Source organism: Mus caroli, unplaced genomic scaffold, assembly GCF_978045245.1.
Source record: "Mus caroli unplaced genomic scaffold, Mus_caroli_1 scaffold_8, whole genome shotgun sequence".
Lineage (NCBI taxonomy): Eukaryota > Metazoa > Chordata > Mammalia > Rodentia > Muridae > Mus > Mus caroli.
In genome coordinates, this window is record NW_028227263.1 from 119069430 (window position 1) to 119086181 (window position 16752).

Here is a 16752-nt window from a genome sequence, read left to right on the forward strand (position 1 = left end):
AAAATGGAGAGATAATAGATGATAGAAGTTAGATAGATGATAGATATGTTATTGACACATAGGCAGTTTAGCAATACAAGAGAGAGAGAGAGAGAGAGAGAGAGAGAGAGAGAGAGAGAGAGAGAGAGAGAGTTGGGGCTAGCAGTTAAGAGCACTTGCTGCACAGCCATGATGACCAGAGTTTGGATCTCAGCACCTATATAACTATCATGGGGTTCATATGTGCCTCTGACCCCAGATATAGTATTGGAGGGTGAACATAGAAGATTTCTGAGACTTTCTGGCTTCATGACCCAAATTCATGGAGGGACTCTGCTTCCAAGGACTAGGTAGGGTTCCTCCTCTATCCTCTGTCTCATGAATAGGTGTGTGCACACAATTTGAAACATATTCACACATATATACACACATACATATACACATACATACATAATACTCATGAACAAGCATTTTTTAAAAGTTGTAGTTAAGGTTACCTTAATATAGTATACACCTTCCTCTCTAAGCCCCTTGCTGTTTTCCCTACTTCTCTTCTAACATCTGTAAGAACAGTTTTACCATGACCAAAGTCAGATTATTTACTGAAACCCATATTACTTAGTACTGCTTAGCTTCCTCAAGCTCTGTGGCATATGAATGTTTACAAAACTAATATCAAAGTCTACCATGGTCTGCACAGCAGTATTTTGTGGGGCATTGGGCTATGCACAGACAGCCTAGTCTCCAACCTAGTTGAAAGGTGAACCCTGGGAACAGGAGGTGTTAATTCACCTACATGGGACAGAAGGAGTTTTCTCATATCTCCTGGACTCAAGGCTCCTGTTGAAGTTACCCCACACACAGCCTCCACTGGAGAAGCATGGCTAGTAGTCACATAGGCAATGTCTCAAGCTTCTGACCTTCAGGCTAGACTCCTCCATAGTTACCTAGTGATAGTAAAGATAACAGAATACCATAAGAGGGGCTGCTTGGCCCCACCTTGCTCTCTTACTCCTCTTACTCCCCTTACTCTCCTCTCTCTTCTCCTGTTTCTCACTCTCTTACTCCCTTTCCACCCTCTCTCTCCTCTCCTCTCCTCTCCTCTCCTCTCCTCTCCTCTCCTCTCCTCTCCTCTCCTCTCTTTCTCTCTCTCCCTCTCTCTCTCTCCCTTCTCTCTTTTCCCCTTCCTTTCTACAATAAAGCTCTAAAATCATAGACTGTCTCTGTTCATAAAGGCCCACTTAGCTTACTCTCACCTGTGTGGGAACCTCTCTCCCTCAGCCCTCGCTCCCATATCTCTGGGGCACAGGGTGCCACCCTGGGGCCCCTGGACTTGGGGCGTGGTCAGTGGCTTAGATGCCACCTAAGGCCAAGTGGAAAGCATCCGGCAGCCCTCCCACATCTGCCTGCCCAGAGCACAGGAGCTCTTGCTGGGCAACTTCCCTCCCCCTCATTCCTCACACCCCTCTGCCCTCTCTCTCATAACAGAAGGGCAACAGGATTTTGCCCGGGGTCACCTGTCAGGGGCTGCCCCTTGTCCATCCCCCATGGGGTGTGGTCAGTGGCTTAGATGCCACCTGAGGCCAAGTGGAAAGCATCCGGCAGCCCTCCCATATCTGCCTGCCCAAAGCATAGAAGGAACTCTGGCTGGAAGTGAGCTATCCTCCCTTTCTGCTCTTTCCCAAGTCCCCTTTAGTTCCCACAGTACCTGACTTGACTTGAGCCAATCAATTCTCCTGCTGCTTCATTCCTCACTTGTTCCTCATTTGTACAAGCCCCATGTTGCTCACAGATCTTGTTTTTGTTCATGGCTGTCAGCAACCTGGAAACTTAACATCCTGAAAATTCTGTCTGGACCAGCTGCCCTTTTCTTCTTGCCTGGTCTATGTACTATGCCTTCAACATGTTGTCCTCCATGAGTTCACATGCTAGAAGCTTGGTCTGCAAATGGTTGTATTGAGAGGTGGTCCAGCTCTCAAGTACTAGAGCCTAATAAGAGGAATTGGTTCCCCAAGGCAGATCCACAGAATAGATTAATATGGGTCAAGAGGATAAGGATGGATTCGTGGGATACTTTATTATAAATGAAAGTCATCCAACATGATGATCTGCAGGGCATGCAGGACCATGCTAACTGACAGGCATTAGAACTTGTAAGGTTCAGTGAGTTCAAACCCCAGCAATCTCAGACAAACCAGAAGTAAAGTTGCTTCCTACTTGTCTCTGTACCTGCGGTGGAACACATAATGAGGACACACACACAAGAGGACTACAGACAGTCCTATAGCATAAAATCTGGAGTTCTTCTCCATGCTAATTAGGAATCTAGATAGCTTCAATACCAGCCAATGGCCTTCCCTTCCTGGGTATTGCCATGCCATTACCCCAAGAGATATATAAATTCCTGTTTCATTCCAGTATGTATTCACATTCTGTCCCCAATAAAGCAATATGAACAAGCAAAGATCATCTCAGACAGCTACTTCATTAAAGATTACCTAAAAGAGCCATGACTAAGACTACTAAAGAAGAAATTTCTCTTTTCCCAGCCCTTGGATACTCAGCAATCACTCCCATTTGGACCACAACCTGTTCAACTTAGTCTCAGATTCTGCTTTCCTGCTGACATGCAGATGGAGCAAGGATAAACATAGACCATGGGCCCCTGATTCTGATTTTCTCTCCAGGAATTTTACTGGTGGCACCAGGATAACCACAACATTTGTCTGAGAGCCCACTGTTCCCCTTCTGGTCTGGTGTATAGAGATGTCCTACAACCCAAAAAGCAACAGACAGTGGACTCTCTGTTCCATCCTTTTCTATGTGTACTCTGGGCTGGCATGCAAGCTTCATCCAGACAATCCCAACAGAGGTACAACAATTAGCATCTTCTGTATGTGACAGATTTTCATTTTCTCTTATGTTTTGTGACATACATAGGGATCCTAACCAGAGTCTGAAAAAAATGTACTGTATGAACTTAGAATGTCAAACTCCCTACGGGGAAAAGATGCAACAAGTTACACTATAGTAACAAAGTATTATCAGCCCTCTCTGTGAGTCTGTGCACAGTTAAAGTACTTGGGGAGGATTCAACTTTCTGCAGTGCTGCAGGCACTTATAAGTTGCTCTTGTTTCCAGTCAGCTATTGGATGGATCACAGGGCCCCCAATGGAGGAGCTAGAGAAAGTCCCCAAGGAGCTAAAGGGATCTGCAATCCTATAGGTGGAACAACCATATGAACTAACCAATACCCCCACACACTGGAGCTTGTGTCTCTAGCTGCATATGAATCAGAAGATGGCCTAGTAGGCCATCAGTGGAAAGAGAGGCCCATTGGTCATGCAAACTTTATATGCCTCAGTTCAGGGGAACAACAGGGCCAAGAAGTGGGAGTGGGTGGGTGGAGGAGTGGGTGGGGGAGCATGTGGGGGAAATTTGGGATAGCATTGGAAATGTAAATGAAATAAATACCCAATAAAAAAAGTTGCTCGTGTTCCAATGAACAGTACATACACCCATACTGATTAAAGCAGCCATAATTTCTTCCAAGTAGGAAGGAGCTTCAGAGGAAAACATAGACATGAGAATGAGAAAAGAAGGAATTAGATTATCAGAGAATTTTTTAAAATAACAAATTAAAAAATTTGTCAACTTGACATTTACAAAATGTGGGAAACACATTTTTTAAAACACTTAGGGCCAAATGTACCACACATACTGTCATTCCAGCACATGACACATTTTGTCAGGTGGATCATTCGCCTGGATATAGGGTGACATTGTTCCAAAACCTAATTTTAAAAACATAAAAGTGAATACAACATTGATACAGGTGGTCCTACACAAACCAAGGGGTAGCAGGTAGTTGAGATTATTGCCAGTTGGGTCTTACCAGGACACATTATGCAGAGCAAATTTTTTATTGTCCCCTGAACTCCATTCTCTAGCCCTGGACTCACTCTTCAGGCCAGAGGAGACATGTAAGACCCCAAGAAAAATCCCACTTCCCTATGGAAGTCTTCAGGGCCACAAGACTAACCACAGAGGTCTTCCTAGAAGTCAGATGAGAGCTGATTTGTGCATGGTCCCCTGTACGCCATTTGGTAGTTATGTGCTTGCCCTTTGGTCCAGAGGGACATGCTGGGTCACAAGAGCATTCTGCTTCCCCTGTGAGGCATACAAAGAACACAAGAACTACCACCTGAGAATATAGCCCCAACAATTCCTTGCCAGTAGGGTCAAACATCAGAATCAGTTACCCTGACATCCATTGTCTGCTCCTTTTCTACACCTTTCTGAGAAGTCCTGCTATCATCAGGATAATCCAACCAACACCAGGGAAAACCAGATGCCTAAATGACAGCCTAAGAACACAATCAATGAATCAGACAGTACGCAGAGGAGGCTACACTCCCAAGTACTCTAGCACACGGAGGATCTTAGGATCAAGGGTGAGTAGGACACAACATCTGTTCTAACACAACCAGGAGAAACTGGAACCAGCAGTATCCAGAAATGTAGGAATTCCGCCTAAACAATAACTTGGGTTCCTTCCAGTCTATGCTGGTTTGCTTGGGCGAAAACTCTGCAGCCAGTCCTACAGCACTCAGAGGAGGCTCAAATCCCAAAATTTCTAACACAGCCAGGATCACAGGAACACAGGATCTTAGGAGCTTAGTCACATCAGGATTTCAGGGTCTCTGAGACAGCTTGACTCTCAGGAACTCTGGCACACCCAGAATCTCAGGATCATAAGATCACAGAATCACAGAATCAAAGAGATAGCTGGACTATGAGGATTTCTGACACAACCAGGATTACAGGAAGGACAGACTCCAGTCAGATGTTGAGGGCAGGTAGCAATAGAGATATTTAGATGACCAGAGGCAAGCATAAGAACATAACCAAAAGAAAAAAATGTTACTTGGCATAATCAGAACCCAATTCTCCCACTATAACTAGTCCTGGATACACCATCACACTGGAAAAGCAAGACTTGGATCTAAAATCACTTCTCATGACAATAACAGAGGCCTCTAAGAAGAACATGAGTAAGTCCCTTCTAGAAATACAAAAGAACACAGAAAAACAGGTAGAAACCCTGAAAGAGGAAACACAAAAATCCCTGTAAAGATTACAGAAAAACACAATCAAACAAGGGAAGGAAATGAAGAAAACCATCTAAGATCTAAAAATGGAAATAGAAACAATAAAGAAATCACAAAGGGAGACAACACTGGAGTTGGAAAATCTAGGAAAGCGATCAGGAGTCATAGATACAAACATCACTAGCAGAATATAAGAGAGAATCTCTGGGGCAGAACGTACCATTGAAAACATTGACACAATGGCCAGAGAAAATGCAAAATGCAAAAACCTCCTAACCCAAATCATCCAGGGAATCCAGGACGCAATAAGAAGACAAAACATAAAGATAATAGGTATAGAATAGAGTGAAGAATCAAATGTAGGCCAATAAATATCTTCTAAAAAATTATAGAAGAAAAATTCCATAACCTAAAGAAAGAGATGCCCATGAAAATATAAGAAGCCTACAGAACTCCGAATAGACTGGACCAGAAAAAAATTCCCTCCCATCACATAATAATCAAAATACCAAATGCATTAAATAAAGAAAGAATATTACAAGCAGTAAGGGAAAAGGTCAAGTAACATATAAAGGCAACCCTATCAGAATTAAACCAGACTACTCACCAGAAACTATGAAAGCTACAAGATACTGGGCAGATGTCATACAGACAATAATAGAACACAAACGCCAGCCCAGACTACTATATCCAGCAAAAATCTCAATTACTATAGACGGAGAAACGAAGATAGTCCATAACAAAACCAAATTTACACAATATCTTCCCAGCCCTACAAAGGATAATAGATAGAAAACACCTACACAAAGAGGGAAATTACACCCTAGAAAAAGCAAGAATGTAATCTTTCAACAAACCTAACAGAAAATAGCTACATGAACATAATTCTACCTCTAACAACAAAAAATAACAGGAAGTAACAATCACTTTTCCTTAATACCTCTTAACATCAATGGACTCAATTCCCCAATAAAAATATATAGACTCACAGACTGGATATGTAAACAGGACCCAACATTTTAATGCATACAGGAGACATACCTCAGTGACAAAGACAAATACCACCTCAGAGTAAAAGGCTGGGAAACAATTATCCAAGCAAATGGTCCAGAGAAACAAGCTGCAGTAGCCATTCTAATATCGAATAAAATTGACTTTCAACCAAAAGTTATCAAAAAGGTTAAGGAAGGACACTTCATACTGGTCAAAGGAAAAATTTACCAAGAAGAGCTCTCAATTATGAACATCTATGCTCCAAATGCAAGGGCACCCACATTCATAAAAGAAACTTTACTAAAGCTCAAAGCACATATTGCACCCCACACAATAATAGTAGGATACTTCAACAACCCACTCTCAGCAATGGAAAGATCATAGAAACAGAAACTAAACAGAGACACAGTGAAGCTAACAGAAGTTATGAACCAAATGGATCTAAGAGATATTTATAGAACATTTCATCTGAAAGCAAACGAATATACCTTCTTCTCAGCACTTCATGGTACCTTCTCCAAAATTGACCATGTAATTTATTACAAAACAGGCCTCAAGAGATACAAGAAGACTGAGATAACCTCATGCACCCTATCAGATCACCATGGACTAAGGCTGGTCTTAAATTCCAACAAAAACAATGGAAGACACACATACACATGGAAGCTGAACAACAACTCTCTACTCAATGATAACTTGGTCAAAGAAGACATAAAGAAAGAAATTAAAGACTTTTTAGAATTTAATGAAAATGAAGACACATCATATGAAAACCTATAGGACACAATGAAAGCAGTGGTAAGAGGAAAACTCATAGCCAGGGCCAAGGAGTGGGAGTGGGTAGGTAGGGGAACAGGCTGCGGGGAGGGTATAGGGGACTTTCAGGATAGCATTTGAAATGTAAATGAAGAAAACATCTAATAAAAAATTGAAAAAAAAATGAAAGCAGTGGTAAGAGGGAAACTCATAGCTCTAAGTGCCTCCAAAAAGAAACTGGAGGGAGCTTACACTAGCAGTTTGACACCATACCTGAAGAAAGCTCTAGAACAAAAAGAAGCAAACACGACCAAGAGGAGTAGACAGCAGGAAATAATCAAACTCAGGGCTGGAATCAACCAAGTAGAAACAAAGATAACTATACAAAGAATCAACAAAACTAAATAGGTGAAATATTTTAAAAGGAACTCATGCTATCACAGGGAAGGCACTGGCATGTTCTCATCCTGTGGAGACCTTCTGATTTGGACCTCTGAAATCTTCCCACCTGGATCACTAAGTTCCCATTGGCAGTTCAGGTGGCTGCCACACCAGCCCTGAACTACCAAATTCCTGCAGCTGGCTATGGTGCCTTGCCACCATACCTTTTATCTCTAGAAAGCAGTTGAGTTGCTGAATGAAGGAAAACACCACACAAACTTAGTTAAGAATCAACAGGTAACTCAATCTCAAGACACAACAACTAGCATCCTAATCTTGTAAGCTACATTAAATGTAAATCCTCCAATGGCAAATCTTGGCAGATTTGCCATCTAAACCAGGGGCTACTTGTTACCTACATATTGTCGTCCAAGCTGTCCCTGACCAAAAAGCCTGTATCTCTCTCCTGCTTCCCCTCTTCTTGTCCCTGACTCAGAAGTTTCACCTACTCCTTGCCCAGTGATTGGTACCCTGAAAATTTTAGTCATAAAGGGAAACTTCTGCCACAAATCTAAGACTTGGTTCTTTGAGAAAATCAACAAGATTGTAAAACCTCTTAGCCTAACTATCTAGAGGGCACAGAGACAGTATAAAAATAAACAAAATCAAAATGAAAGGGGAGACATAACAGAAATGGAGAAAAATCAAAGAAAATATAATTAGATCCTACTACAAAATTCTATATTTAACAAAACTGGAAAGTCTAAATAAAATATATTTCTTTCTAGACAGATGCCAGGTACTAGAGATGAATCAGGATCAGATAAATCATCTAAACAACACCATAACCTCTAAGGCTATAGAAGCAGTCATTAGAAGTCTCCCAACCAAAAAAGGTCAGGGCCCGATGGTTTTAGTACAAAATTCTATCAGACCTTCAAAGAAGACCTAATACCAATACATCTCAAACTATTAGAAAAAGAAGGGACGCTATAAAATTCTTTCTATGAAGCCATAGTTACACTGATACCTAAACCATAAAAAGACCCAACAAAGAATGAGAACTTCAGACCAATTTCTATCATGAAGATCAATGAAAAATACTCAATTAAATTCTGTTAAACTGAATCCAAGAACACATCAAAATGATCATTCACCATGACCAAGTAGGCTTCATCCCAGAGATGCAGGGATGTTTCAATATATGGAAATCTATCAGTTTAATACACTATCTAAACAAACTCAAAGGAAAAAAAAAACATGATCATCTCATTGGATGCTGTAAAGGCTTTGACAAATTACAAAACCCATTTATTTTAAAAGTATTGGAGAGATCAGGAACTCAATGTTTGTACCTAAATATAATAAAAGCACGATACAGCAAACCAATAGTCAACATCAAACTAAATGGAAAGCAACTCAAAGCAATCCCATTAAAATCAAGGACAAGAAAAGGCTGTCCATTCCTACCTATCTATTCAATATACCACTCAAAGATATAGCCAGAGAAACTTGAGAGCAAAAGGATATTGAAGGAATACAAATTGGGAAGGAGGAAGTAAAAATATCACTATTTGAAGATAATATGATAGTATACATAAGCCACCCAAACAATTCAACCAGAAAGCTCCTACAACTAACAAACAACTTCAGCAAAGTGGCTGGATATAAAATTAACTCTAGCAAATGAGTATTCTTCCTCTACTCAAAAAATAAGTGGGCAGAGAAAGAGAATAGGAAAACAACATCCTTCATAATAGTCTCAAATAATATAAAATGTCTTGGTGTGACTCTAACTAAGCAAGTGAAAGATCTGTGTGACAAGAACCTCAAGGCTCTGAAGAAGGAAATTGAAGAAGACATAACGTGGAAAAATATATGATGGGTGGATTGGCAGGATTAATATAGTAAAAATGGCCATGTTCCTGAAAGCAATCTAGATATTCAATGCAATCCCTCATCAAAATTCCAATTCAATTCTTCATTGAGCTAGAAAGAACAATGCTCAAATTCATTTGGAAGAACAAAAAAACAAAACAAAACAAAAAACAAAAAACAACAACAACAACAACAACAAAACAGGTTAGCTAAAACTATTCTCAACAATAAAAGAACTCTGAGAGAATCAGCATCCCTGAACTCAAGTAGTACTACACAGCAATAGTGATTTTAAAAACTGCATAGTATTGATACAGTGACAATCAGGTAGGTCAATGGAGTAGATAGAATTGAAGACACAGAAAAGAAACCTCACGGATATGGTAACTGGATCTTTGACAAAGGAGCTAAAATCATCCAGTGGGAAAAAAGACAGCGTTTTCAACAAATGATGCTAGTCAACTGGAAGTCAGCATGTAGAAGAATACAAATTGATCCATTATTCTCTCCCTGTACAAAGCACAAATTCAAGTGGATCATGGACCTCCACTTAAAAGCAGATACACTGAATCTAATAGAAGAGAAAGTAGGGGAAGCCTCAAATACATGGGCACAGAGAAGTACATGAACAGAACACCAATAGCTATTGCACTAAGATCAAGAATAAACAAATGGTATCTGATAGAATTGCAAGCTTGTTGAGAAAGTAATTAGGGAAATAACACCCTTCACAATACTCACAAATAATGTAAAATACCTTTATGTGACTCTAACTAAGGAAGTAAAAGATCTGTATGATAAGAACTTCAAGTCTCTGAAGTAAGAAATTGAAGATCTCAGAAGATGGAAAGATATCCCGTGCTCAAGAATTGGCAGGATTATTATGGAAAAATGGCTATGCTGCTGAAAGCAATCTACATATTCAATGCATCAAAATTTCAACTCAATTCTTCACAGAGTTAAAAAAAATAGCAATTTGCAAATTCAACTGGAATAACAAAAATCTTAGAATAGCAAAAACCATTCTCAACAATTACAGAACCTCTGGTGAAATCACCATGCCTTATCTCAAGCTGTACTACAGAGCAATTGTGATAAGAACTGCACAGTACTGGACCGCAAAAGACAGGTAGATCAATGGAATAGATTTGAAGACCCAGAAATGAACCGACACACCTATGGTCATTTAATCTTTGACAAAGGAGCTAAAACCATCCAGTGGAAAAAAAGACAGCATTTTCAACAAATGGTGGTGGCACAACTGTCAGTTATCATGTAGAAGAATGTGAATTGATCCATTCTCATCTCCTTGTACAAACCTCAAGTGTAAGTGGATCAAGGAACTCCACTTAAAACCAGAGACACTGAAACTTAAAGAGGAGAAAGTTAGGAAAAGCCTCGAAGGTATGGGCACAGGGAAAAAAATCCTGAACATAATAGCAACGGCTTGTGCTGTAAGATCATGAATCCACACATGAGACTTCATTAAACTGCAAAGCTTCTGTAATGCAAAAGACACTGTCAATAAGACAAAAAGGCCACCAACAGATTGGGAAAGAGTCTTTATCAATCCTAAACCCAATAGGGGACTTTGTATTTCTTTCCAATAAATACAAAGAACTCAAGAAGCTGGATTCCAGAAAATCAAATAACCCTATTTTAAAAATGGGGTACAGAGATAATCAAAGAATTCTCAACTGAGGAATACCGAATGGCTGAGAAGCACCTGAAAAAATATTCAATGACCTTAATCATCAGTGAGATTCAAATCAAAACAATCCTGAGATTCCACCTCACAACCATCAGAATGGCCAAGATCAAAAATTCAGGTGACAGCAGATACTGGCGAGGATGTGGAGAAAGAGGAACACTCCTCCATTGCTGTTGGAAGTGCAAGCTGGTAAAACCACTCTGGAAATCAGTTTGGTGGTTCCTGAGAAAACTGGACGTAGTACTACCAGAAGATCCAGCAATAACTCTCCTGGGCATATACCCAGAAGGTGTTACAACTTGCAATAAGGACACATACTCCACAATGCACATAGCAGCCTTATTTATAATAGCCAGAAGCTGGAAAGAAACCAGATGCCCCTCAACAAAGGAATGGATACAGAACATCTGGTACATTTACATAATGGAGTACTACTCAGCAATTAAAAACAATGAATTTATTAAATTCTTAGGCAAGTGGATGGATCTGGAGGATATCATCGTGACTGAGGTAACGTAATCACAAAAGAACACACATGATATGCACTCACAAATAAGTAGGTATTAGGCCAGAAACTTGAATACCCAAGGTACAATTTTCAAAACACTTGAAACACAAGAAGAAGGAAGACCAAAGTGTGGATACTTCATTCGTCTTAAAATGGGGAACAAAATACCCATGGAAAGAGTTACAGAGACAAAGTTTGGAGCAGAGCCTTAAGGAACGACCATACAGAGACTGCCCCACTTGGGGATCCACAACCATAAGCAACCACCTATCCCAGTCACTAGGCAGATGCCATCCAGACCCTGCTGACAGGAACCTGATATAGCTGTATCCTGCAAGGCTCTGCCAGTACTTGCAAATACAGTAGTAGATGCTCACCATTATCCATTAGACAGAGCACAAGGTCACTAAGAAGGAGCCAGAGAAATATCCAGGGAGTTGAAGGGGACTGAAGCCTCATAGGAGGAACATCAATATAAACTAACCAGTACCCCTGAGCTTCTTGGAACTATAACACCAGTCAAAGAAAACACATGGTGGAACTTGTGACTCTAGCTATATATGTAGCAGAGGATGGTTTAGTCAGTCATCAATGGGAGGAGAGGCCCTTGGTCTTGTGAAGGTTCTATGCCCCAATATAGGGGAGTGCCAGAACCAAGAATGGGAGTGGTTGGGTTTGGCAACAGGGGTAGGAAGACGGGATAGGGGATTTTCAGAGGGAAAATTAGGAAAGGGGATAACATTTGAAATGTAAATAATGAAAATATCGAATAATAAAAAGAAAAGAATTGCAAGCTTATGTAAGACAAAGGACACTGTCAATAGGACAAAATGGAAACTAAGAGATTGGAAAAAGATGTTTACCAACTCTATATCCTATAGAGAGTTAATTTCCAATATATACAAACAACTCAGGAGGTAGATTCCAGAGAGCCAAGTAACCCTATTAAAAAAGGAGAACAGAGTGGAACAGAAAATTCTCAACTGAGGGAACTCAAATGGCCAAGGAGCCCTTAAAGAAATGTTCAACATCCTTAGTCATGAAGGAAACGCAAGTCAAAACAAACCTGAGATTCCACCTCACACCAGTCAGAATGGCTAAGATCAAAAATTCAGATAACAGCACATGCTGGCAAGGATATGGAAAAAGAGGAACACTCCACCATTGCTGACGGTTATTCTGGAAATCAGTCTGGTGGTTCCTCAGAAAACTGAACATAGTACTACCTGAGGACCCAGCTTTACCACTCCTGGGCATACACCCAGAAGATGCTCCAACATGTAATAAGAACACATGCTCCACTATGTTTATAGCAGCCTTATTTATAGTAACCAGAAGCTGGAAAGGACCCAGATGTCCCTCAACAGAAGAATGGATATAGAAAATGTGGTACATTTACACAGTGGAGGAATACTCAGTTATTAAAAACAATGACTTCATGAAATTCATAGGCAAATGGATGGAACTGAAAATATCATACTGACTGAGGTAATCCAGTCACACACACACACACACAGACACACACACACACACACACACACACACAAGAAAAAACACATGGAGTGCACACATCAATAAGTGGATATTAGCCCAAAAGTTCGGAATGCCCAAGATTCAATTGACAGATCATATGAAGCCTGAAAAGACCAAAGACCAAAGTGTGAATGCTTCATTGCTTCTTAGGAAGGGAACAAAATACTCACAGGAGGAAATATGTAGAATGACTGCCCCAAATTGAGACTTACCCATGGGCAAGAACCAGTTCCCGACACTACTAATAATACACTGTTATGCCTGCAGACAAAAACCTAGTATAACCTACCACTGAGAGCCCAAGGCCCATGGAAACAGATGCAGAGATCCAGAGCTAAACATTAGATGAAATTCTGGGAGTCTTATCAAAGAGTTGGGAGAATGATTTAGGGACCAGAAGAGGACAGGTAGTCCAGAGGAAGACCAACACATTTAATTAAACTGGACCCATGGGAGCTTTGAGTGACTAAATCATCAAACAAAGAGCAAGCATGGGCTGGACATAGGCCCCCTGGCACATACTTACCAAATGAGCAGTTTGGTCCCCAACAACAAAAGCAAGGGATCACCCTGTGTCTATTGCCTGCCTGTAGATCCTGGTCCCCTAACTGAGATGCCTTTTCTGCCCTTACTTGGAGAGGATATGCCTCATGATGCGGTGAAAAGATGCATAAGGGGTGGCTACAGGAGGTAGGTGATACCTAGAGGAGGATTCCTCCTCTCAAGGAAAAGAGAAGGGAGGGATGAGGGAGGGTCTATGTGAAAGGACACTGGGAGTAAACTGGGGATGGTATTGGAATGTAAAGTGAATAAATAAATAAATAAGGAGAAAATAAAGAGAAGAAACGTAAATACAAAAAAAATTAAAAACCCAAGTTGGGATAATTGACACTCAATTAGCTATCTTAACAGGAACTAGACCCATGGATGTTAACTGATTTTTAATGAAAAGTTGTGGTTAAATATGGAATCCCACCTGTCAAGGCTGGTAAAGATTGTACCACAATCAAATGCTTGGATGTTGCATGGTGTTTATAACTGATTATCCTTAACCACGTACCTAACCACAGACCTTACCTACTGCCCTGGCTCTTGTCCTCTTTTTTTTGGAACACTTCAGGCTAATCTCTTTTGTGAACAAAAGCAAACCTTAATGGTAATGCCTGTGACATTGGCCTTTGTCTGGAATGGACAAGCCCCAAGGACTGAAATTCTACATGCTTAAATCTCTGCATGTCTACATCTCAGTACTTCTATACCTCCAAACAAAATACCCCCACAGAATTCCAACAAAACCAAACTCACCTGTCAATTTGAAAACGAGTCAGCATCCATTACTAGTCAGTATTTCACCCTCCCTTTAGCAATCTTCCACCCTGAACCAACAGCTCCTTCCAATGAGTGACCTCCAAAGACTCCATATAGTTCTCACCTGAATGAAACACTTAAGAAGGCCTCCTCTGTCCATCTGCAAGAGGTTCCCCAAGAGGGGTAGGGGACGGGGTCCTGGTGGAAGATGACCATGGACCTTTGCATGGCCCCTGACCAGGAGTAGAAATAAGCTCAGAAGGACAGCAAGGAGGAGCAGGACACTAGGATCCATGGTCCTGGTCTAACAAGAGTCTGCTTCAGTGCACAGTCCAACAGGACTTTTGATGCTTAAGCCACCTCCCCACTAGCTCCCATGGGTCCAGTTTAGTTAAATGTTATACAATTCCAGCTGTTCCCACCTCCTGTCTCACACTGTCCAGGAATGTGAGCACCATAGTTCCTACCCGGGCTGCTGGTGACCTGCTCATTCACTATTCCATTACAACCACCCTAGACTTTGGCAAGGACATGGGCAGATACATTCGACAATAGGGCATTTGAAGAGAAGCCTATTGATATCTGGGAGGTGGAGGTGCACTTTTCAGGTCAATTTTATCTATTTATTTACTGAAGCATGGATCTGTGTGTGTATGCTGCCTTTGTGAAGGACATTTCTTATATGAATAAGATTGTGTGTTCCTCTGTGTTGTGCAAGATGTAGGTGTGTGTGTGTGTGTGTGTGTGTGTGTGTGTGTGTGTGTGTGTGTGTACTAGGCTCTTAATACTGGAATTACACAGGCATACCACCTCATCTGGCACATTTCATTCATTAAACTACACGTTTGGAAGCCAGCTATTGATCTCTTCAACATAGGTGAATCCACTATGTGACTATAGTTAATTTACTCAACTCCTCTGTATTTCTGTATACCAATAGGGGAAGGCAACAGACCTCCCCAAAGTATGAACACTATGTTAGATACTGCATGGAACCCACTAGATATCCTGGGCCAAAATGATGACCCAAGTTTAAAGCCAGATAACCCAGCTTTGCAGGATCAAGATCCTGGTGTCAGTTAAGTCGTTGATGGCACTGTGTCAAGATCAGGAAAGTACTGGTAAGGTGACTAAAAATCACAATGTCTTTCTTTCCTTCTTTCTTGGTAACCAGATTATAATTCTGATGTTGAAGTTATGACCTGGATAAGACAGGCATTAGCTGAAATTTGCAAGAATGGTGCTGCCTCCTCTTTTAGGCATAAGGTTTTGTACACTGTATAAAGTTTAAAGTTAGGTTATTCAAATGCTTGTTTCTCTGCCTCCATGTCTTGTTCTGATGTGGACACAGCATTGTAATGTCTATACCAAGAATCTCCTGTCTCAAACTTGTGTAACCAGATTGTATGATTAATTCTCTGCCTCGTGAAAAAATGCTGATTCCCCAGTGGCTGAGCAGAATAGACAATAGGGTGGGCATGCTTTGCTCCCTGGAATGTCCACCATCTGAATCTACCTGCACTTGGGTGTTAGATATGAGATGTAACTGAACCAACAGTTCAGAATCCAGGAGAAGGTGAGAAGGCCACAAAAACCTCTTAAGAACTCCACTACAAGTTCACTCATTAATCCTTGGGAGGGTGAGGGCATGGTTTATAACCTCCACCCACATCTCATTGGTCCCAAGTAGGCATCTCTTTCAAGTACCAGTTCCCAATTAGCTGGCATTGTCTGAGTCACCAATCTTTGGGCACTTGATCCATCTTCAGTTAGGTCCTCATGCAAGAGTTGCCTCCAAAACTGCACAGCCTCCAATGTTTAGGTGTAAGCAGCCACCACCCTTCTTCCTATATTTCTACAATTTTGTTTTCAGATTTTGATAGCCTACTGGGAGCCAGGGTGCCATTGCCTCAACATTGTTGACCCATTTCAGAGGATTCCCAGTATACTGGACTGTACTTGTTTTCAGATGTTCTGTGTTACAGGATGTTACCTTTCATCAACTACCAGCCCTCAAAGAGAAATTACTCCAGAGGCATGTCCCCCAAGCAGGAGATGAGGGACAGCCTACATGGTAGTCTCATGGATCTCTGAAATCCAGGCTTTGATCTCTTCCTTGGGGTTTGTGGGGCCACAATCAAGAAGGTTGATTTATTTACAGAGTGCTACCTAGAAATATTCTGTGCAAGACACTTAGAATAATTTTTAGTATATCAATTCCTCCCATCATAGAATAATTGGCTATCCATGAGGTGTCAAACAACCTCTTAATATTTTTCTATCTTTTACCAAGAACCCAGCATCCAGGGAGAGCACAGATCCCCTCATTACACCGAAGATGGCTATGTTCCCCATTACCAGCACAGAATAGTTAAGGAACTTGTCTGACTAGGTACCTTTAAGATATTGAGTCAACTGTAGTCATGCTTCAGTGACATTTTGTATGTAGAAAGGGTATAGGCAGAGTTAGTGAATCCTCGGGTGTCAGGCCAATAAATATGTCTCTACCAAGGGTCAACTCTTCTGTCAGTAACTCAATCTGATGTTTTAAAATGTGGATGGATTGATAAAGATGTTGAGTTAGTATCTCCTTG

At 41.0% G+C, this 16752-nt stretch overlaps 1 protein-coding gene and 1 long non-coding RNA gene across 3 annotated transcripts in view; one reads left to right on the top strand and one right to left on the bottom strand.

Moving 5' to 3' along the window:
- Window positions 1-14515, bottom strand: part of LOC110288440 (cytochrome P450 2B9) — a 34226-nt gene extending 19711 nt beyond the window's left edge. For both annotated transcript variants that reach the window (XM_085842012.1, XM_085842011.1), the window contains exon 1: window positions 14283-14515. In XM_085842012.1, the coding sequence (XP_085698138.1) occupies window positions 14283-14453 (171 nt within the window). In that variant the 5' untranslated portion in view covers window positions 14454-14515. The remainder of the gene's footprint in view (window positions 1-14282) is intronic.
- An 82-nt stretch (window positions 14516-14597) lies between these two features.
- The window catches only part of LOC115030322 (uncharacterized), a 30421-nt gene continuing 28266 nt past the window's right edge, over window positions 14598-16752 (top strand). Inside the window, exon 1 of the long non-coding RNA XR_015047996.1 lies at window positions 14598-15279. This is a non-coding gene — a long non-coding RNA (uncharacterized LOC115030322). The remainder of the gene's footprint in view (window positions 15280-16752) is intronic.